Below are 25,019 nucleotides of genomic sequence, written 5' to 3'. Positions count from 1 at the left end.
TAATATATAATAATACATAAATAATTGATTTTAATATTGTAATGCCTCTAATTGCTTCAACAACATATTGTAAATTGATATTTAACATGTGTCCTACTTGTGCAATAGAGCTTTTAATAAAAAAAATCTCTTTTTAATACTTAAACATTGAGTATTTTAGGTTTGTTTATAGTGTTTATGGAACTATTTCAATTATTTAGGTTTGAAAAGGAAGCTGTGCTAAAGTTGTTGGCAGTTTTTCTGCTAATGAAGTCTAATTTCTTCATATATTGTGTATATATTTTGTGGGGCAAAAAAAACCCAATAGTAATCAAAGCCTTAATTTAAAGCCTTAGTGTTTTATATTATATGTACTTCTAATAGTACAGTAAGTCACAAACCTATATAAAAGCGCAGTCATGTAAAAAAATATATAATAATAATAAAATAAAGTAAATACAGTGATATACCATAAAACCTTCAGAATCTTGAAAAAAACCCTGATATACATTTTTGGTCATATCACCCAGCACTACTCGACAGAAAGTGAGTGAAGTGCAGGGGTATTTATAGTGAGGTGAACAGGTGAAATCAAAACTCATGTGATGGAAGGTCTGGGAGGTGTCTCCTAATCAATCATGCGAGAGAGTGAATGAGTGATGTCAGTGTGTGGTGCATTCTGGGCAACAGAGTCCGGAGCTGGTAGATCACCTTCATCAGTGCCCACATGAAAAATGGGTGTGAAAACAATGAGGTGGTTAAAACGTTATGTTTGATCAATGTGTATAAATATTTATAGACATATTTAATTTAATGTTTTCTTCTATTTAAGAGAACGTCTATTTTTAAGAAGTTGTCCAAATACTAATGGAATACAACAAATCAACAACACATTCAAAACCTCTTATCATATGAGCATGTTGGTATATTCAGTAAATCTGATAGACAGCACCGCCCTCTGCTGGCCACTAATGTTTCTGCACAACTAAACACATCCACTAACCCGAAATCCCCCCACTAACCAGAACCACATGCAGGAGCATCATAACACTGAGTCCAGCTCACCTCAGCCCAAATTATACACACCACAAATCCATTTATCACCACGCTGCTCTTTCAGACACAAATCATGCTGTGATTCATTCATCAGGAGTTTAGACGTCTGGCTCTGGAGGATTTACACTGTTTCCCTTGGACTTTCTTCATAAATAATAACCACTGGGGTATTAATCATGCATTAATAGGGCTGACTACTAAAATAAACCAAGATATTTTAACAGAATGTATAATAATAATAATAATAATAATAATAATAATAATAATAATAATAATAATAATAATAGGGTGCTTCCTTGCTCTAAAACAAGAAAAATTACATATTACTGTTGTAATATATTTTCCTAATAAAAAAAACAACTTTAATGTTGAAAATGTAGGACTTAATTCACAAAATATTATGACTTTATTCTCAAAATATTCTATTTCCTCAAAATAGTATGACTTTATTTCTTAAATATTTTTTTTCTTTAAATATTATGACTTTAATCTCTAAATAATAATAATAGGGGGCCTCTTGCTCTAAAACAAGAAAAAAGAAAGTTACAATTGCTATATCCACATAGACTACAAAGGATTTAAATTTCATACCATAGACTGTTAAGCAGTGATGATATCTTCCATATGCACCAGGCAGTGTTTTGACATCACAGTAAAAAAAATAGAACAATAATAGAAAAAATAATAATATTTTAACATTTTAATAATAATAAAGTTATAAATAATAAATATTTCATGAATACAGTTGTAATATTTATTTTCCTGATAGCAATACCACTTTAATGTTGTAAATGTAAGACTTGATTCACAAAATGTTAAAAATGTATTCTCGAAATATTGACTTTATTGTGTAAATATTATGACTTTATTCTCTTAAATATATATTTTTCTAAACTTTAGGACTTTATTCTCTTAAATATTATTATTTTTTAAATATTATGACTTTATTCTCTTAAATATTTTATTTTCTCAAAATATTTTGACTTTATTCTCTAAATGTTATGACTTTAATACTACTACTACTACTAATACTAATAATAATGATAATAATAATAATAATAATAATAATAATAATAATAATAATAATAATAATAATAATAATAATAATAATAAAAATAGATATCATTTTTTTCTGTCTATCATCAGACACTCACTTTTGAGAACTTTCACTGAAGGAGACAAGCTGTTAATATTTTTGTAATATTCTTTGTTAAAAAAGTGTCTTTAAAGGTGTTTATTTATCATCTATTTGATTATTTTTATTTATTAAAAAGCAACGCTGTGAAACAATAATAGTATTACTGTGTCTGGTAATTTTACACTTCAGTTATTATTGTAAGAAGTAAAATGCAAAATAGAACATAAATATGGTTAAATTAAGGGTTTTTGAGGGCAGTAATTGTAAAGTTAATTGTATGTAATTAGTAGTTAAGTGGTAAAAAAGCAGTTTAGTAAGTTGGTGGATGAACATACAATATAACACTCAGGCAAAATTACATTTTCTATCCTTCAGTGTCACAAATTAATGTATCATTTAAATTATTTTCACATTAAACTAATGGACTAGTCTCAGATACGCTAGTTAACTGGGTTAACAGGCCGAATGTTAGCTAAACTAGGTTAGCTATGCTAACAGGCTAAACACCACAGCACAGCTAGTTAGTTGCAGTTAACTAAATAAGACTCAAATTACTCACATTCTGAAGAGAAATTCTCAGATCTGAGAGCTCACAGCGGAGTGAACGGTATTAGAAGTGTTTTCACTGTTTTCACACACATTTAGCAGAACGTCTTCATTCAGGTTTACTTATTTTCCCTTTAATCTGAGATTAGCATGTCGCTAAACTCACAAATACAGCAGGCCTGTGTTTTTCCCGCCCTTTTTCAGAGAGTGACGTCACCACTGTTGTCAATGTGGTGAAAAATAGTAGACAAAAGCATAATATTTTAAGATAATAATAATAATAATAATAATAATATCAATAAAGTTGCAATATTTTGCAAGTTACAATACTAAATTTAATGTTTAATGTAATGTAAGATTTAAAATATTGTAAATCTCCAAATATTAACTATTCTCTTAAGTATTATATTTTTGTCTAAATATTATGACTATTTTTCTATAAATATTAGGACTTTTATCTCCAAATATTCTATTTTTCTCTAAGTATTCTGACTTTATTCTCTAAGTATTAGGACTTCAGTCTCCAAATATTATATTATTCTTTAAGTATTCTATTTTTTCTAAATACCATGGATTTATTCTCTAAATATTAGGACTTTAGTCTCTAAATATTATATTATTCTCTAAATAGATTATTTTCTAAACATTCTAATTTCATTCTATAAATATAAGGACTTTTATCTCTAAATATTTTATTATTCTCTAAGTATTAAGACTTTATTCTTTCAGTATTCTATTATTCTATAAATATTATGACTTAAGTCTCTAAATATTATATTATCCTATAAATATTAGACCATTTATACTGCTAACATTTAGAGTATTGCATTTTATTCTCTAAATATTATGGTTTGATGACAGTGAGTGTAAATTCTGTGATTCATCTTAAGCCTGAGTATTTAAATATAAATAAAAAAATCAGATAGGCTAAATATGCAAACAGTATTAATCACAACAATATTCTGTGATTAATTAATTAACACCTAATAAAAACTTAAAAGTTTTCCGATAAATCACATGCGTAATTAATTATAGCACTATTACGAACACAATATACTTTATTTAAATTTAGATATAAATAGTTCTTGGAGTAAAAAAAAATAATGTAAGAGAGTTCTGCACACAGATTTTTTATTTAGTTTGAAAAATTTTATTATAACAAAACAATAAAACACAGCTTTAATGTGTTTGTAATGCATTTTTTTTTATTATTATTATCCTTAATCACAAACCGTTCTTAATAACACAAAACTGAATACAGTACAGTATATGGATATATGCTGGATGGTCTTAACCAGGACTCAAACCCTTCATGGTGTATATATAATGATACCGCATATAATGCATAAAAATATATATATATATTTAACACTACGTATTGCCCATTAACCTCTGAAAGGAGGAGGACAGAATTTCTCACACAGGTTGTGTCCCAATTGCATACTACGCACTAATACTCCAGGGTATATTCAGCTCAGGAAAAAATAAGAGAACACTAAAAAATGATGAGTTTCTTTGATTTTACCAAATGTAAAACCTCTGGAATATAATCAAGAGGAAGATGGATGATCACAAACCATCAAACCACCAAACTGAACTGCTTGAATTTTTGCACCAGGAGTAAAGCAGCATAAAGTTATCCAAAAGCAGTGTGTAAGACTGGTGGAGGAGGACATGATGCCAAGATGCATGAAAAAAAATGTGATTAAAAACCAGAGTTATTCCACCAAATGTTGATTTCTGAACTTCTAAAACTTTATGAACATGAACTTGTTTTCTTTGCATTATTTGAGGTCTGAAAGCTCTGCATCTTTTTTATATTTCAGGCATGTCTGTTTGCAGCTGCGCTGTTTGGTTTGTATTTGGTTTGTCAGCGCTGCATTGTTGGTGGAGTAATACATGGAGAGCTTCGGTTACAGTGCATTACCGGCTAATAACGGCACTCATAGAATGCCTCTCAGCCAATCACATTGCAGGGTCGGAACTAACTGTGATAATATCAAATAAATAGTACCCACTGGGGACGTACCTACATACTGTAAAACTTCAGCGTCTTCAGTGATCACAGGGTAAGTCTGCCGCCTGGTAGTTATTATAAAAAAACACCATACTCAAACTATTCACATCCGGCTGGTGTACAGTTCTGAGTGAGTTTCTGTACAGATTCTGTATAAACAGGACACTTCGGATCAGCTGGACTGAGTTCAGTTCATATTTAAGTGTTGTTGGAACCACAGAGCAATGTTAAGGAAACAGTCTGACTGAGTCTCAAGTCTGGAAAGAGAGTGACCGTCACCATCATACCATAATAATCTGTACAAAACAGAGAGAAGGGAAGAAAATATTTGTTCATTATATATAATTATATATAATTCAATATAATATAAGAATATGACAAAAATATATAAAATAACAGAAATGACAATACAGGATATACAATATAATAAAAACCTTAACAAAATCAAAAGGACCAGTATGCATAAAATGTTCTATATAAATGATAAAATGATGTGGATTTGTGATCAGATACTAAGTAAACTACTATGCTTAAGTTTAAAATCTGGCATCTCTTGACATCATTTTTAAATTGTTTGTTACCGAGCAAAATCTGTTTGTGTTTTAGCCTCTTACCCCATCTATTGCCCCACCCATTCCCCAATAAGTCCTAATTTCCACACCCGGGTTGTCAGGTATGCAAGATCTTTCTAAAAGGCTCCATTTATAATGTGTACAGATGAAGACGCTTAGAACCCAGAAGGACTACAAGACGGATGCTACTAGAGCTGCTAGTTCTCTCCAGAACAGGTTAGCACTGAGCTTCAGCTAAGATTAGCTAACAATAGCAAGGCAATTTATCACAACCACTTTCTAGTAGGATAAGTATTGTAATTAATTTCAGCATCTGATTCATGTGTCATTCCTGCTCAGTTATCTATGTGCATCTATGACATGCTAGCAATATACAATATTTTACTCTATATTGATGAAATCAAGCACTGTTTGCTTCGGTTAAAACTGACTCTGGTTCGTTTATACTCTTTGTACAAACAGTAATTGCACTTTTGGATATATTAGCCAGATAATGCTAATTGCTAATTACCACAGCTATGAACAAACACTGTCTCTGCTGCTCCATGCTGTTTACACACATGGTCTGTGCTGCGTTCACTACTGGAAGACATGCAACTCCATTTACTGCGTGCACATCTATACACATTTTGTACAACGTTTCAGCATTCTGTGTTAAAGCAGCTTCAGTGTGTGTGTGGTGTGTGTGTGTGTGTACCTGACGGGTGATTTCCTGCTCTTGAGGGCTTTGTAAAGCTCCAGGCCTTGATAAGGTGAGACCCTCTTATCCTTCCCTCCCAACATGAGCAACACTGGAGCACAGATCTAACCCAAACACACACACATAGACAAAAAAATGAAATAAATATAAAAATAAAGCAGATCACATTTACAACTGTGTTACAACTATACTTTTTTTCTATGATATGGTGTGTGTGTGTGTGTACCTGAGCAGCATGTGCTATAGGTGATTTCTCCAGCATGGTGATAAGGGCTTCTGGAGTGGGCAGCTGGTCAAAGGAGTAATGCAGACCAACAGATGAGTATCTCCTGCATAACACACAACACCAAACAGCACCATCACGTTACTTCCTTTTCACTAGCAGACTAACAGAGGGGGGCATGGGGGGCAACTGCCCCCACCCTAGTGCTATTGTTGCGAGTGGTTGCGACACCCTTCTAATATTATTGGAATTGAATCATCAGTGCAAATATATTCAGTAATAATGTTATATATATATATATATATATATATATATATATATATATATATATATATATATATTAAGATTCAGCTATAATCTTTACCAGTCTACGATGTCACTGGTTCCCACCAGAGTGGCTGCGTTGATGACGGGGTTCCGAGCTGCACATGCTCTGTAAAACTCCGGATACTGACCAATCAGGTGACAGGCCAGGAATCCTCCATGAGAGCCGCCCATCACTGCTACCCTATCAGCATCAAGGGCCTGGTCACTCTGCAGGATATGGAGCACGGCCCTCTGGGTAACAACAAGAGATGGGATTGGGATGCTTATTAATATTCAATTAATATCAATTTTACAAATAGCAAATAGTCTTTATTTTACACATATATTTTTTATATTTTACGTATTTCATATACAGCTCTGGAAAAAAAATTAAGAAACCACTTAAAAATGATGAGTTTCTTTGATTTTACCAAATTGAAAACCTCTGGAATATAATCAAGAGGAAGATGGATGATCACAAGCCATCAAACCACCAAACTGAACTGCTTGAATTTTTGCACCAGGAGTAAAGCAGCATAAAGTTATCCAAAAGCAGTGTGTAAGACTGGTGGAGGAGTTATTTATATATATGTACATCTACACACCTGCACATCTTTAACGTCCTGACTGCCGACGTTTCCCAGCAGTGAATCAATGCTGTCGTGACCAAACCCAGTGGAGCCTCTGTAATTAACTACACACACACACACACACACACACACACACAAATCAATAAAGCCTATTTAATATTAACAAGACATTAAGGAAAATAGATACAGTAAAGACCGAAAAATTACTGTAATTGCATGTTTATTTCCTTTGTTTAAAAAAGGAATTCATGCAAAAGTTATTGGCACTAGGGGTGGGCGATTTGGCCCTAAAATATTATCACGATAGTTGGTATTAGATAGATGGTATTTTTGCAAAAACGATACTCTTGGCGATATAACAAAACACTATATAGAAGAACACACTACTGCAAAAAAATAAAAAAAATATTTAATTACTGCATACGATATGATATGGCACACCCCTAACTGAAATATTAAAAAATACAAGAATTTTATCAGATTTGTAACAGAAGTCAATAATCCAGAATATCATGATACTAATAATAATAATAATGCACTCCAGATATCTTCACATATCCAGGATTAAAGTAAAATAAATGATACTGGACAGATATAATCTGTCTCTAGTAGATATATAATAGGAAATGAGAACAGTGTGAAATTTTCTTTTGCTAAAACCAGTGGGTGATATGGCACCATATTTCAGGGTATAATATTGTTCATGATATTTCTGAGTATGATACGATATGGCATACCTCTAATTGGCACCTTTTCAAATTTGTGGGTAAATAAGTCACCTGTGGCAGGTGTGCAACAGGTGTGGGTTATATAAAAGATTATACCTGAATCTACAGAAAAAGTAGAGAATTTGATTCTTGAACCTTTGCATTGTGTGTCTCTGTATGCTGCACTAATCATGTAAAACAGAATGAGGAGAAGAGAAGAATTGTTTAAGGACTTAAGAACTGTATTCAGGGGAAATTTAAAACCAAAGCAACTATACACTTAGGTGAATAGGTAGATTTAAAAGAAATAGAGCAATGACTAATATAAAAAAATATATGTATCTGTCAGTGGGGTGAAGCTGTGAATTAACTATAATGAAGAATTAAAAATGTGAAGTTTGCTCAATACATTTAAAATAATGCTTAACTGATAAATGAGTTGTCTATATGTTATACACATATACACAATAATATATATATCAGTTAGGTAAAAAGGGCAGGTAAAATAAGCTAAAGCTTCAGCCTGTACCTTTCTACGGTGGCCGAGAAAGCCCAGCGCAGTGCAAATTGAAAAGCGCTGCAAAAGCACAAAACACATCCATCAAAATTACAACACAGGCGCAGCAAATAGAAAAACGCGCTGCAACTAGAAAAACGCGCTGCAAATACAACCACAACACAACGGAAGTGAGTCACAACACAACGGAATTTTCCCGGGGGACCTTAAAAGATGCTGTACCAGCTGTAACAGTTATACAAAGGACAATAAGTGGCAAACAAGCTTCTGAAAAGTAAGTTATGTTTATTACCTGTGATTGCCACGGTTGTGTGCATATTATTAAAAGTTCTGCTTCACAAAACGCCTTGTTTGCCACTTATTGTCCTTTGTACACATAGTGAAGTCCGAGACGTTACTGAAGACGCAGCTTAGCTGGTACAGTATCTTTTAAGTTCCCCCGGGAAAATTCAGTTGTGTTGTGACTCACTTCCGTTGTGTTGTGGTTCTATTTGCAGCGCGTTTTTTTATTTGCAGCGCCTGTGTTGTAATTTTGATGGATGTGTTTTGTGCTTTTGCAGCGCTTTTCAATTTGCACTGCGTTGGGCTTTCTCGGCCACCGTACCTTTCTGGTTTCTATTGATTATTTAAATGCAAGATATAGGATGTGATTTTTTTTTTCTCTCTTTTCTTAATTATCTATTCTTATGTGTGTAAATGTTTTGCAAAAAACGAAATAAACTAAACTAAAACCAAAAAAAAAATGAAATGTGCCATTGTAATGGTACTGCAGCTAACTTCCCTGGGAGTGTACGGAAGAAAAAAAACTATTGTTCCAGTACAGACAAAGGAAAGAAACGTATATGATGTGTATATAATAAAACGTGCAATTGGAAAAAAATATTTGCAGGGTTTCCAACACTTTCAGCCATAACTATAAGTACACACACTCACCCAGGAGAACAGCAAATCCCAGTTTAGTCAGAGCTGCAGCAGTAACATTCCACTCTGCAGCAAAATGAGAATGAGGTCCTCCTACCATCAAACACACACACACACACACACACACACACATATTTCATATTAATAAATACATGAATTACTACAAACAGAGTACATTATAAATACATTCCAAATTACAATTCTTCAAGGGTTCTCAAAGTTCATACCATGTATGAAGACCACCAGGGGAATTTTTCCACTCTTGGAAGAGCTGTCAGGTTTCAGAAGCACCGCCCCAAACGTAAGTCCAGCTACAGAGAAACAGAGAGAGAGTGAGAGAGTGCGTAAGAGCAAGAGTGAGTGAGAGGGAGTGTGTAAGAGTGAGAGGGAGGGAGCAAGAGAGATAGTGATAGCATGCGAGAGAGAGACAGAGCAAGGCAGAGAGCAAGAATGAGTGAGTGAGCGAGAGAGTGAGTGAGAGCAAGAAAGAAAGAATGAGAGCAAGAGTGATTGAATAAGTGTGCGAGAGTGAGAGCGAGAGAGCAAAAATGAGTGAGTGAGTAAGTGAGTGAGCAAGAAAGAGAGAGCAAGAGTGAGAGTAAGGAAGAGAGAGAGAGTGCGAAAGTGAGAGCGAGAGAGCAGCAAAAAGCGACCAAGAGTAAGTGAAAGAGTGTGCGAGAGTGAGAAAGCAAGAAACAGTAAGCTTGAAAGCGAGAGTGATTCTGTGAGTAAGTGAGAGCAAGAAAGCCGGAGTAGGTGAGTGAGTAAGTGAGAGCGAGAGAGCAGAAAAAAGAGCGAGAGTGAGAGCGAGAGAGTGTGCGAGAGTGAGCGCAAGAAACAGAAAGCATAAGAGCAATATGAGTGAGAGAGCAAGAGTCAAAGTGTGAGAGCGAGAGTGATTGAGAGAGTGTGCGAGAGAGAGTAAGACAATACATGTGAGAGTGAGAGCGAGAGAGCAGGAAAAAGAGAGCGTGAGTGACGGAGAGAGAGAGTGTGAGAAAAAGAGCAAGAAACAGAAAGCATGGGAGCGAGAGTGATTCAGTGAGTAAGTGAGAGCAAGAAAGCCGGAGTAAGTGAGTGAGTAAGTAAGAGCGAGAGAGAAAGTGTGAGAGTGAGAGCGAGAGAGCAGGAAAAAGAGCGAGAGTGAGAGCAAGACACAGAAAGCATAAGAGCAATATGAGTGAGAGAGCAAGAGTCAAAGCGTGAGAGCGAGAGTGATTGAGAGAGTGTGCGAGAGAGAGTAAGACAATACATGTGAGAGTGAGAGCGAGAGAGCAGGAAAAAGAGAGCGTGAGTGACGGAGAGAGAGAGTGCGAGAATGAGAAAAGAGAAACAGAAAGCATGGGAGCGAGAGTGATTGAGTGTGTAAAAGTGTGCGGGAGTGAGATATATGCATTTTACAATTTTTTCTAGGGATTTGAACAGTACGCACAGAACTGGTGGTTTTCTTCCTCTGGTGGGGGCGTGATTATTATGTCCTGCCAATCAAATTTCTCACATACATCAGCTCCGCCCAGGTGAGTCCACTGCACTTCCTGTTTATTCTCTCTACTTGATACAAAACCCACCACCTAAACACAGAGACACACAGGTGAATTAAAGGTTTACACATTAAGGATATGTCCAAAAGTATCTGAATATTTTTGTTTATAAATGAGGGTTAATCTACAGTTACAGTAGATACAGAATCACCAGCACCGTAATCTGTTGTGATGCATGTGTAAGTGTGTGTGTGTGTGTGTGTGTGTGTGTGTGTGTGTACCAGGCTTGGGGGGTGGTTAGGAGAAGAGCAGGATATCACCAACAAATCATTTATTACTGTCAACAGCCTGGCACTCCCAAACTCTCGCTCTGAGAACACACACACGACCAGAAATTTACACAAAACACCAAATGCGGCCTGATAATATGCTTCAGAAATAAAACATTAAAATCTCCATTGCGCTTGTTTGTATTTTACTCATTTTCTAATAGTGTGCACCACAGCTATGAGAGCCACTTTTGGAGTTTCATGAAGTGCATTGTCTACAAGGTCATGAACATTTAGTTATACCTTAACTGATGATGGATATTTCTTATTAATAAAAAAATAAATAAAAAAGCTGAGCAAGGAAAAAAAGGACGCGACATTTATTTTTACCATTTCCTATCACTCTTTACCAGTGTGTAACACTGACTGAGAGAAAATTTTCCCACTCCTCCATGCAGAATTCTTTCAGCTATGTGACGACATCCCAAACTAACTAACAAACACACACAAACACACACACACACAGAACTCTACCTGATGATGTTGTACTGGTGTCATACACAGGTCGTATTCTTCCAGTCTGTCTGTCCACTGAAAACACCACCTAGGAAATTAGACAGCAGGAGCTCATTTCACTCGATCTAAACTTCAGAAACCCTCAGGCTTAAACATTTCACTACAGCTGCTGTACTGTGACGTGTGTTCATTAGCTGCGTGTTGTTTGTGTACCTTGCTGTTTCCACAGGGGCTGCTGAAGAAGATTTCCTCACTGTTTGATGCCCAGCACTGAGGAGGCAGTGGGTCATACACACCTGCAAACTGACCTACACACACACACACACACACACACAGTTATATTAGTATATTAAAGGTGTACGAGTATAATGGTACATGTATATTTACAGTGATTTTACAGTAAATTACATTAAGTTTTGGTTGTCTCTGTGTGTGTGTGTGTGTGTGTGTTTTGTTTGTTAATACCTTTCCCAGCTCTTCTTATTACATCTATCAACACTGAGCTGCTCCTTTTCTCTATGTCATACTGAGAGCGAGAGAGCGAGAGAAAAAGGGAGAGAGAGACAGAGAGAGAGAAACAGAGAGAGCGAGCGAAGTAGAGAGGGAGAGAGAGAGATTATTCTGTTAACAGGCAGTAGTGAAAAGCTGTTTATGTGTTATTATATTATTATTATTATTCACCAGCATCATAAGGAGGCACTGATGGTGAGGTCCGAACACTCGACCCTGCAGATAGACGAGCCAGCTGTGATCTGGACTCAACCGAGGACTCGACACAGAACCAGAATCAGCCGACAGCAGCTCTAAAATCACATTCACAGCCTTACAATTCATATTAAAATATAGTACTTGTTATACACATATATATATAACTTATAGTGCATGTAAATGTGTCATAGTGCATTGTCCAGTCTGTAATAATCCATATTTCAACACAATCCAAAACTATTGCCAATCCAAATCTTCCAAATCTCTCAGACAAAAAATGTAAATTGTGATTAATCTGTCTTCAGAAATTTACAGTTTTTTCACTTTTCTTTGGCCTAGAGAAGATCACTATAATTCTGGATGGTTTTCTGGATGATTTTCTGCATGATCCCTGAAGTATTTACAGTTTTACACTAAAAAATATTTTTCTGAAATTGTTACACAAATTTTAGACACAGTATTTGTCAGATTTATGAAGCTCTGCCCATATTTGCTTTTGAGAGACTCTGCCTTTTTGAAATCCTTTTTAAACAGTCATATATAAAGTTAGATGTAAACTGCATCAATTGCCACTATTTTTATTTGCAACCAAAAATAGACACATAAGTGCTGCCAGTATTGCTGCAGAGGTTGAAGAAGTGGTACAAGATTAGCCTGGAGTGCTCAGACCATACACCACACACTGAGGCATCAACTCTGTCTGGATGGCACTGTCCCAGAAGAAAGCCTCTTCTGAAGCTGATGCACATGAAAGCCTGAAACAGTTTGCTGAAGACCAAGAACAGTCCAAGAACATGGATTACTGGAACTACGGTCAGACTACGAGTTCAAGATAAACTAGACTCTACTTTTATAGTTTATATTTTATTGTACATTTTTCTGTATCTTCTTTTGTAACTTCTGTGTACTTTGTATATCAGCTACTGGATATCCAGATCTTCCCTTTGGGATCAATGAGGTACCTGTCTGTCTGTTTGTCTTTCTATCTTCCTCCCTACCAATCTACCTGTAACTACAATCTACCTATCTACCTATCTACCTACCTACCAATCTACCTGTCTGTCTACCTACCTACCTACCCACCTACCAATCTATTGATCTGTCTGTCTGTCTACCTATCTACCTACCAATATATCTGTCTCTCTACCTGTCTACATTCCTATCAATCTGTCTGTCTACCTATCTACCTACCAATCTATCTGTCTCTCTATTGGTCTACATACCTACCAATCTGTCTGTCTACCTATCTACCTACCAATCTACCTGTCTGTCTACCTACCGACCTACCCACCTACCAATCTATTGATCTGTCTGTCGGTCTACCTACCTACCAATCTATATGTCTGTCTACCTAACTACCTACCAATATATCTGTCTCTCTACCTGTCTACATACCTACCAATCTGTCTGTCTACCTATCTACCTACCAATCTACCTGTCTGTCTACCTACCTACCTACCCACCTACCAATCTATTGATCTGTCTGTCGGTCTACCTACCTACCAATCTATATGTCTGTCTACCTAACTACTGTTGGGAAAACCGCACTACCCTCTGCGCCATCTCCAGTGCGTTCCCCTGGATTCTTTTGATGGAAGCCCGAAGTAGAGATAAGTCATAGAGAGACAGGATACTTGATCTTCAGCAAAATAACAATTTATTAAAACAGAGCTCTGGGAACGACTTCCACTCACAAGGAGTTCAAGAGAAGAAGTTCAAAGATTATTTCACAGACATGAGCATTTATAGACAAACCCCGCCTCAAGCTCACGGAGGAAGGCACCTTGGTTACTTCCCCAAAAACTGGTTTTGGCTGGTCTTGATCAGAAGTTTGTCTGTCAAAATCCTTCTTACAAATACAGTAGGACTCAATCCTCTTTGCCCCCCAACGGTTTTGGGGCCTATAAGCTCTAACGACCAGATCTTGCAGGTAACTGATATTTACGACAGAGAGGTATTTTAGAGAACTGTCTCAGCTGCCTTCCTCCGCTCTGCCAGTAACATGTCAACACCTTCCCTTTAGCAAGCTTTATGTCAAGTCATGTTGCCTACCATAGTATCACACCTTTATTCATAATGCATTTGTTTATACTTCATTAACTTGATTAGTATTAATTATAGTAAAGTTATTGAGTATAGTAGAAATTGTCTGTCTACCGACCTACCTACCCACCTACCAATCTATTGATCTGTCTGTCGGTCTACCTACCTACCAATCTATATGTCTGTCTCTCTACCTGTCTACATACCTACCAATCTGTCTGTCTACCTATGTACCTACCAATCTACCTGTCTGTCTACCGACCTACCTACCCACCTACCAATCTATTGATCTGTCTGTCTGTCTACCTACCTACCAATATATCTGTCTCTCTATCTGTCTACATACCTATCAATCTGTCTGTCTACCTATCTACCTACCAATCTATCTGTCTGTCTACCTACCTACCTACCCACCTACCAATCTATTGATCTGTCTGTCTGTCTACCTACCTACCAATCTATATGTCTGTCTACTTATCTACCTACCAATATATGTCTCTCTACCTGTCTACATACCTATCAATCTGTCTGTCTACCTATCTACCTACCAATCTATCTGTCTCTCTATCGGTCTACTTACCTACTAATCTATCTGCCTGTCCTACCTACTAATTTATCTGTCTGTCTATCTGTTCTACTTTACTGTCTGTCTGTCTGTCTATCTATGATGTCATCATGGAGGAGTGGAAAACAACATTTTGCATTCTCTCACTCACACACTCCTTACCACAGTTCCCCTTCAAGTCTATGTGGAACAGAGCTGATCTGAAACACAATAAAGATCATTAAATTGATATATTTTTAATAAATGTTATTAAATATTAACAGTGTAAATCAGCCACACAGCAGAGCTCACCTCCGATTAGAGCAGAACTTCAGGCCGAGCCTAAACGGCTCGTTCCACCAGCCCACGAAGACCACGCCCCTGCCACCCTCCGCCCACAGAGCCTGAGTGGCAGCAGCGACAGGTGAGTTATAGAGTCGTATTACTGGATTATACTGATCATTAATTTATACAGTGTTCGTGACTGTGTGTTACCTGTCCAGGTGAGACGTGAGGTGGAACCCCAGTGCATACGTTCACCTCTCGTTTAGACAGGTCCGCTACACACAGCACCGGCACAGATTTACCAACCAGACCCTCCCCCCAGTCCTCCATATACACATTCTTATCCTGAAACACACACACACACACACACACACACACACACACACGCCTTTTATTACAGCATCTTTCATACAGAATTCACAGCATTAAAACACTGTACCCACAAATTAAATTACGCATAGAAAACTGATAATATGAACACAATTCTGAAAAAAACATACAAATAAAAGATTTAAAAAGAAATAAATAAATAAATAAATAATTATCAATATTTACTTTACATCAGTGGATTTAATAATAATTATAAATTTAATAATAATAAATCATAAAAAAAACTACGTTTATAGAAATGACTATATGACTTATATGGGAGTGGCTACTTGATTTATACACTGTCATCACCTCAAAAAATGTGAGTAATACGTGGCTTCTGCTGCTCACTAATACAAGACATGGTTATTACAGATTTTATAACCCAGTTATTATAATAATAATGAGATTGAAAAATAATATATTTCAATATAGTTTGAAAAAAAAAAAGGTCTACATGTACATAATTACAGAATGCATCGTAAGTTTTGCACTATAAGGGCCACCAGATTATAAGGCACACTATCAATAAATGTCCATTTTCTGGTCTATTTTATACATAAGATTATAAGACTATAAAACAAGATTATAAGGCGGATTAAGCAACACTAGTAAGAAACAGGGGTGTAGCCATGTTTATCATGCACAACAACAATAAATGCCAATTCAAGTGCATCTTTACTCGAGAAACACTGTGGAAAACGTTGATTCCCACAGCATTACTACAAACCAAGCTACAGTTACAGTTAATTTTAGGAATAGTTACTAATACTAAAGCACAGAGTCCACAAAAATGACAATAGTGCAATAGAATGGGACTAAAATGTATGAGATATTATCGTAAGAAAGCAAATTAATAGTCAAGAGTGGTGGTGCACTGTTCCACTGTGCAGCATTTCTTGCACAATCATGAACTTCATAGCAAAATCCTCAAAAAAATCAACAAATTACAAGACCTAAACAACATTTAGCAGATTTAAAAAAGCAAAACCGTAATATATTAAAACTATAATACAAAAATATACATAAACAGCATGTTATTAGTTACAAATAATACATTATATAAGGATAATTCCTACATGACATTCAATAATACAAAACAACCAGTATTATTTACCTCTTCTTCCAGCACTATCAACTCTCCACTCTGATTGGCTGAGGAGGGTGATGCTTTTTCTGATGACCCCACCCTCTTCTTCTCCGCAACATACAGCAACTTTTCCTCACACGGTGACCAGGCCAGACACGCAAACTGTGCTACACACAAATAATATATATATACACCTTATACAGAAATCATTAAGTCCATAGGTACAGATACAGATGGCAGAAAGTGTTGGTAGTAGGGGTGTGCCCTGAAATATTGTGCCAGATCACCCACTCCTAATTATCACATCAGGGTACGACTTTTTTTTACTGTTTTTAGTAAAAGAAAAATCCACACTGTTCTCATTTCCAATTATATATCTACTAGAGACAGATTATATATGTCCAGTATCATTTATCTTACTTTAATCCTGGATATATGGAGATATTTGGAGTGCATTATTATTAGTATTATTGTGTTTTCAGCTTAGTTTTTTGCCCTCTAATATTTCCTGATCGTGTTAGACCCAGACTAAATCACAGAACACAGAAACACCGATCATTCCGACTGTCCACACACAGTCACTGCACTGCCATAGGAAATGATTGCCTGTTGCTTTTACAGTGTTAGCGCAGGGTTAGGCGCTCGGACTCTCTCTCAATCCCTCTCTCTCATGCTCTCTTTTGCTTGTGCTGTCTGTCTCCCTCTCGCTCTCTCTCTTTCACTCGCACTGTCTGACTCTCTTTCTCTCTGTCTCTCTTTCTCTGTCTGTCTCTCTCTCACTGTCTCTCTCTCTCTTGGGCTATCTGTCTTTCTCCCTCGCTCTTTCTCTTTTGCTTGCGCCGTCTGTCTGTCTCTCTCTCTCTCTCTCGCTCTTTCTTTCACTCACGCTGTTGTCTGTCTCTTTCCTTTCGCTTGCGCTGTCTGTCTGTCTCTCTCACTCTTGCTCTCTCTTTCGCTTGCGTCCTCTGTCTGTGTCTCTCTCTTTCTCATTCTCTCTTTTGCTTGCGCTGTCTGTCTGTCTCCCTTACTCTCTCTTTTTCACTCGTGCCGTCTGTCTGTCTCTCTCTCTCTCTCTTTTGCTTACTCATCTGTCTGTTTCTCTCTTTCACTCATGCTATCTGTCTGTCTGTCTCTCTCTCTCTTTCGCTTGCGCCGTCTAGATTTTGCTGTGAGTATTTGAATGCATTCAGCAACAAAAGCTCTAAACTCATCCTCTTCTTAAGTACTGAATGGAGCTCCATCATTTAAGAGAACACAGCTCCACTGCTCCACAGCTCAATACTGGAGGCATCATACCTAGAAAATTATTTTCTTTTGGCTTTTGTAGATCTCTGTCAGTAATGAGTGCAATTTAAAGTAGCTGAATAATGCATTCGCTAGAAGTGTGTTCATGAACATGAGGAAATACAGTGTAAATATCCTCCTACCGTCCTCGTAGACTTTTCCGTGTTTGCTGAGAGCTGTGAGGTCGAAGCTTTTCTCCAGTCCCCTGCAGCCCCACACCTGAACAGTGACCATTCATCACAACTTAAAGGGACTAAATTATTAATTACCAAATTCCGATATAATGTAAACAGTCAGGTTATAGACAGTCGTAATTACCTCCAGATACTGATGTCCCACACCGTGAGCGGAGGCTTCCCGGATGACGGCCCTGCGAGTACCAGACGGGGAGTGACTACTCAACAGTCTGAAGAAGGAGAAAGAGCTTTATTATACTAAAATTAACTGAGTGTGGTCGTCCTGCTTTCATCAGTATAGCCATAGACTGTCTATTAGAGTTTAGATACGTTTTTAAAGCTAATAGTTTATTTTATATAAAGCAGTGAATTGTTAATAGCAAAGTAACATCATCACATTATGCAAAGAAAACAAGCTCAAATTAATTTAAAAACAACAGTACTAAAGTTTTCAGAAATCCATATTTGGTGGAATAACTCTGATTTTTATTTACAGCTTTCATTGATTCAGACTTACACCCTGATTTTGAGTGACCTTATGATGCTAAATTAAAGAAATGAAAACAATTATTCCCTCACAAATATATTTTCTTTCTTTAAATAAATTAAATCAGCTCAGTTTCCTTTGATGGCTTATGATTGTTCATCTTTCTCTTACCTTAATCCGAACAGAATAATGAGGCTTGTAATTAGAATGTGGCCTCGGTGGCATTGAGTGCATGCATGTGTCAGAATGCATGTGTGTGTATGTATGTGTGCGTATGCATGTGTGCATATGCATGTGTGCGTACGCATGTGTGTGAATGCATGTGTGCATATGCATGTGTGTGAATGCATGTATGCGTATGCATGTGTGTGAATGCATGTGTGCGTATGCATGTGTGTGTATGTATGTGTGCGAATGCATGTGTGCGTGTGCATGTGTGCGAATGCATGTGTGCGAATGCATGTGTGCGAATGCATGTGTGCGTGTGCATGTGTGCGTGTGCATGTGTGCGTGTGCATGTGTGCGTATGCATGTGTGCGTATGCATGTGTGTGAATGCATGTGTGTGAATGCATGTGTGTGAATGCATGTGAGTGAATGCATGTGAGTGAATGCATGTGTGCGAATGCATGTGTGCGTATGCATGTGTGTGAATGCATGTGTGAGAATGCATGTGTGCGTATGCATGTGTGCGTATGCATGTGTGCGTATGCATGTGTGTGTGAATGCATGTGTGAGAATGCATGTGTGTGAATGCATGTGTGTGTGAAAGCATGTGTGCGAATGTATGTGTGCGAATGCATGTGTGAGAATGCATGTGTGTGAATGCATGTGTGTGAATGCATGTGTGTGTATACATGTGTGTGTGTACATGTGTGTGAATGCATGTGTGTGAAAGCATGTGTGAGAATGCATGTGTGTGAATGCATGTATCCTACTCTGCACATGTGATCATGCACGGTCCTAGAGGTACTATGTTTTTCACGGTCCTCTGATCACACTGCAGAGTCCACTTCTGACAGAAAGGTAACCTCACGCCTCTGTCCATCTCACACTGACCCCACTCTACAGAGAGAGAGAGAGAGAGAGAGAGAGAGAGAGAGAGAGAGAGAGAGAAAGAGACCACAGTCAATAACCCCAGTCTAAGCATATGGGTTGATCATCCATCTTCCTCTTGTTTATATTCCAGATGTTTTAAATTTGGCAAAATCAAAAAATATTATCATTTTTAAGTGCTCTCAATTTTTTTAAGTAAAGTGTCTTATCATCCAGTTATGAGAGAAAGAAGCCTTTGATTTTCTGTACAATGTTGATACAAAATAATGAGACAGTGTCTTAAAATAATGACTTACCATGTCAAAATAATGAGATAGCATTCAAAATAACTACTTATTATCTCAAAATATGCTCTTAAAAATAATCTTAAAATAATGATTTAGAACTTATTCGTTATTTTGAGAAACTAAGTGATTACTTTGAGATACAAAGTATTTCAAAATGATGTCTTAGCATCTGAAAATAACGACTTATCACAAAATTTCAGTATATTTTAATTACCTGTAATTATGGTGATGTTTCTGGTGCCGGCGTTTCTGTTTTCATTAATAACAGAAGCAGAGAGAGGAACAGGATAACCCATAAACCTCCTGAATACATCTTTAATAAACCCCTCCTCCATCATCATCTTCATCACCTGCAGAAAACACAACATCAGAGACTGAACAAAAAAACCCATCCTGACATCCTGATATATAAACTTAGTTTGAGATTCTATATCATTGCTTATAAATACTCTCATTATTAGTATACAAAGTTGTAATTTTAAGATGTTCTTTTTCTAAGTATCTCAAAATAATCAGATAGTATCTCACAACAACGATCTCAAAAGAATAACTTAGTATCTCAAAATAATGAAATAGTCTCTCATAATAATGACTAAGTATCTGAAAATAACCACGTAGTATTTCAAAATAATGAGAGTATCTTAAAATAATCAGATAGCATCTTACACTAACAACTAAGTATTTCAAAATAACAATTTAGTATCTCAAAATAATCAGATAGTATTTCAAAATAAGGCAGTATCTCATAGTAATCAGATAGTATTATACAATAATGAGTTAATATTTCAAAATAATGAGATAGTATCTCAAAATAATAGCATTATTTTAAAATAACAACTTAGTATCTCACAATAATAAGATAGTATCTCACAGTAATAACTGTCAGTGGTAGGTCTGTATTATAAAGCTGTGTTGTGATAAACTAGACTAGATTAGACTTCAGTCTCCAGTAGGGTTGCAACGGTATGAGATTTTCACGGTATGATAACCGTCTCGGAAAATACCGCGGTATCACGGTTATCACGGTATCACAGTTTGTTACATATATTATTAAACTGACCCTTAAAGAAATTACAACAAAGTTTTTTTGTTCAATTAACTATTTATTGTAGAAACTACACCATCAGGTGAAGGAAACCATGTTTTTCCACTACTCTTAAGGGCATTAAGAGTGTATATATATATATAAAAAAGTTGGTATATAACCAGATACTGCAGAAAGAGGGGATTTATTTCTGACATGATCCTCACAATAGAGATTTCTATTTTAAGGCTTTCACACCTTAAAACCTTCAACATATGAAAAACAGGCACGTCAGAATTTGAAAATTAACGCATGTAAATGAATGGCGTCTTTCACATCCAGTCCGGCCAGGACCTTTACACGGACACGTGAATCCATCGTAGCACGCACTTCACGCCTGTACCTGCGTGCCCAAATTTCAGATAACTCAGCGCTTTTGCGGGCGCTTACCGCATGGGTTGTGCACGACTACAAAGAAGTTTTATTTAGGTTATTTAGGTAAAATTATAAACTGAACACATACTTTGCGCTGCACAGCGGGGTGGTGTTCTCGGAGATGGGAGAACAGGTTTGATGTATTTCCTCCTTTAGCTGTGACTTTACGGCCACATTGATTACAAGCTTGTTGATTACAAGATTACAAGTCTGTTTTCAGGCTGTTTGAATGAGCGAAATATGATCCGAATTATGTTAATTAACACTAACATAGAAGCATAGAACTATTATTTAATAAAAATGATTTTTAAGAACAGCTAAACACAGTGCGGAGAGAGAGAGAGACACAGAGAGAGAGAGAGAGATTTGCGTGTTCTGGTGTGAGCTACTCACAGGTAAAGGTTCTCTTTTATCTCCTCGTGCTCATTTTAGTCCAATTCATAATTCTGCAGTTTCTCAGTGTTTTCTGTCGTATTTTGCGGCTAGCGCGAGCGCTTACAACTAACACCGCGGACCGCGAGGTGCAGCCGCGCTGCCGCTGTTATGCCGAATCCGACTCCCTGCTCAATCCGACTCCCGCTTCGCGGACAGAATCGGCACAACACCTCCCGCTGTAGAACTGCGGAGTGAAAACAGCGCTTATAAATAAGTTAGTTAAGTTTCACTTTCAGTTTTCGTTATTTGGTTCGTTTTCATTAACAATAATAATTGGTTACTTAGCATTAACATTGTGATTATCACACCAGAGCTTTATTTAAAAATAAAATATATAATTAAAAAACAGATGCCTACATCTCAGACTACGAGGAATGTGGTGGGAAATCTCGGCCCGAACGGACCCGATTTCGGGTAGGTCCTCGGGTCAGGTCTGGTTCGGGCAGAGAATCTAGTCTGATGCACTTTCTGCCATTCTCACCGCTGTGTGCTGAGTAGCTGAAGCGGAGCAGAGTTGCGCATGCGCGGGTGACTTTCTTCGCTGGCTTGCGTTTTACCGGTAATAAGCAAACACACACGGTATGATAACCGTGCATTTTAATACCACGGTATACCGTGAAACCGGTTACCGCTGCAACCCTAGTCTCCAGCTAGATGTAATACCCAGTAAACCAGTTTAATATTGTGTGTCTTTATATAGTTTAATACAGAGTTCTGTGTTTAAGAAGGAGATTAAATTAACATTTATTTATCGGGTTTATTTATCAGGTGTATTCAGCAGCTGAACACTGCAGGATATTCACTATAAACTCACACAGAGGAGGATTAACACTGCATTTAACAGCTGTAATAGAATGTGAGATAAATACATTAAATATCTTTTAATTTCAGCACAGAAACACATATATAAACACATATATAAACGCAGATATAAACGCAGATATAAGAGACTCACTGTGTGAATTACCCGCGCTGTGTTTACCCTGCTCTCAGCGCTTCCGCTGCGGATCATACCATTACTGTTCACACAGAGGGGGATCCGGACTGTACCACTCAGCTCATAAACCCCTACACAGCTAAACACACATCTATACACTTAAATAATTACTATATATACATTTTCCTTATTTAAATAATCTATTATTGGATTATATTTTATATCAAGTATATCGTTTATAGAAAAGGCAATTACTGGACATTAATAAGAAAAAAAATTGTGGCTAAAAACTACAAAATTAGGCAATTAAATGAAAACACATTTACTTATTATAAACTTTACACTGACTGTTTCTGTCTCATTTGTTTAATTTGGTTTTACAATTTTATTTTACAGAAATAAAGACAATTCTGAACAAGCATACACACACTTTCAAAAACCGCAGTACATTTGCATGTGATAATAAATTATTATTATTATTATTATTATTATTATTATTATTATTATTATTATTATTATTATTACTATTATTATCACTATTATTGTTACTATTATTGTTATTATTATTATTATTATTATTATTATTATTATTATTATTATTATTACTATTATTATTACTATTATAATTATTATTATTATTATTATTATTATTATTATTATTATTATTATTATAGATTCTGTCTACAGAAAACTGATGTAGAATCCTTTGATGTAAAAACTTTTTTTAACTTAAATACTTTGCCTATAAAAATCGACTGTATACTTTTATTCACTTATTTATTTGTTTATTAAATAAATTGCTTTCTGCCTATGAAAACAATTGTATATATTTATTAAAATATTTGTAATTAAATACTTTTCTATCTGCATATAAAAACGAATGTATACTTTTATTCAATTATTTTTAATAAATACTTTGCTATAAATACTTTGCTATAAAAACGATTGTATACTTTTATTATTTTTTTTTATTATTATTAAATACTGTGCTATCTGCCTACAGGAAACTGTTGTAGAATTCTATGAAACATTGTGAATACTTAAATAAGTGTTAAACCACCCATCTTCATCTACAGGTGTAGTATTAGTTTCCACCGGAAGGGCGCGCTGCTGTACTCCTGCACTGCCGCGAGTATGATCATAGTATAGTACTGTACACAGGCTGATAGACTGAACACAGCTGTGCTTCTTTTGGGTCTCTTAATAATCTGGTGACACATTTTTTGGATTTTTCTGTGAAATTATGTAAATTGTTGTGTTGTTCCAATACACACAAATTAACGAACAAAACATGTGAAATTGCATTAACTTTTTGGGAGAAATACACTGTCTGATCCAAAAAAAGTCTCCACCTGGATTTAAGTAAGTAAATGATGTGGGGTTGGTTGGTTGATGCTGCAGTTGGTCTGCAGGTTTAGGTTCAGCAACAGTATGTGCTGAAAGAATGAGGTCAGCTGACTACCTGAATATACTGAATATAGACCAGCTTGTTCCATCAATGGATTTATTTCTTCATATTCCAAGATGACAATATCAGGATTCATGGTGCTGGAACAGTGAAAGAGTTCAGGGTTCAGGGAGCATCAGATCATCATTTTCACACATGGATTGAGAGAGAGTTCACCACAGAGTCCAGATCTTAACCTCATTGAGGTTAATCTTTGGGATGTGCTGGATGGAGAAGAGAGGCTTTGTGCAGTGGTCAGACTCTACCATCATCAATGCTGCTGCAAGATCTTGGTGAAAAATGAATAAATTAATGCAACACTGAATTAAAATAAATTTTGTGACGTTGCAGAAGATTATCGAAACAATGCCACAGTGAATGCACCGAGCTGCAATCAAAGATAAAAAAAGGTCCAATCAAATATTAGAGTGTGTGACCTTTTTATTTTTGTGGCGTGTGTGTGTGTGTGTGTGTGTGTGTGTGTGTGTGGTGTTGAGAGCTGAGACTGAGGACACTCCTGAGAGTAGGTCCTGCCACATCACCAGGAGACAGAGCTCTGGGCTTCATGCCACATTAAAGTGTTTATCTCACACACACACACACACACACACACACACACACACACACACACACACACACACACACACGAAAGAGCACTTCCTTATGTTCAGGTTATCTCTTCATTCACACACACACACACACTAAAGCCTAATTTATCCTGGCTACCTCAAATAATGCAAAGAAAACAAGTTCATATTTATAGTTTTAAGAGTTCAGAAATAATCAATATTTGGAGGAATAACCCTGGTTTTAATCACAGGCATCACTTGGCATCATGCAACTTTTCATATTGCCTTGGCATGAGTACATTGGCC

The 25,019-nt window shown here is 36.3% G+C and overlaps 1 protein-coding gene and 1 long non-coding RNA gene across 3 annotated transcripts; both read right to left on the bottom strand.

Annotated features, from left to right (window-relative positions):
* Positions 1–3,889: 3,889 nt before the first annotated feature.
* On the bottom strand, positions 3,890–22,776 carry zgc:136971 (S9 family peptidase). 2 transcript variants are annotated; one of them, XM_049486040.1, is made up of 22 exons: positions 22,716–22,776; positions 20,081–20,216; positions 19,462–19,588; positions 18,180–18,267; positions 18,005–18,080; positions 16,605–16,744; positions 15,329–15,463; positions 15,146–15,237; positions 15,017–15,054; positions 12,220–12,341; positions 12,004–12,064; positions 11,752–11,846; positions 11,557–11,626; positions 11,035–11,123; positions 10,705–10,843; positions 9,500–9,583; positions 9,285–9,365; positions 7,143–7,231; positions 6,596–6,789; positions 6,235–6,337; positions 6,006–6,112; positions 3,890–5,032 (listed from the first exon to the last, which is right to left on the bottom strand). In XM_049486040.1, the coding sequence occupies exons 1-22, from the start codon at positions 22,770–22,772 to the stop codon at positions 4,924–4,926; spliced, it is 2,232 nt and encodes a 743-aa protein (XP_049341997.1). In that variant the 5' UTR covers positions 22,773–22,776; the 3' UTR covers positions 3,890–4,923. The 2 variants fall into 2 exon arrangements, with proteins under 2 accessions (XP_049341997.1, XP_022526713.2); XM_022670992.2 differs by lacking the exons at positions 20,081–20,216; positions 22,716–22,776 and having other exon boundaries at positions 18,005–18,104; positions 18,180–19,552.
* LOC125806160 (uncharacterized) lies at positions 12,362–14,846 on the bottom strand. Its single transcript, XR_007441462.1, has 3 exons — positions 14,826–14,846; positions 14,664–14,687; positions 12,362–13,469 (listed from the first exon to the last, which is right to left on the bottom strand). It is a non-coding gene; the product is annotated as an uncharacterized LOC125806160 (long non-coding RNA).
* Positions 22,777–25,019: the final 2,243 nt, after the last annotated feature.

This window comes from Astyanax mexicanus, chromosome 12 (genome assembly GCF_023375975.1).
Source record: "Astyanax mexicanus isolate ESR-SI-001 chromosome 12, AstMex3_surface, whole genome shotgun sequence".
Classification (NCBI taxonomy): domain Eukaryota; kingdom Metazoa; phylum Chordata; class Actinopteri; order Characiformes; family Acestrorhamphidae; genus Astyanax; species Astyanax mexicanus.
The sequence above is the reverse complement of the archived record's forward strand: the minus strand, read 5'-3'. Positions and strand labels throughout refer to the sequence as shown.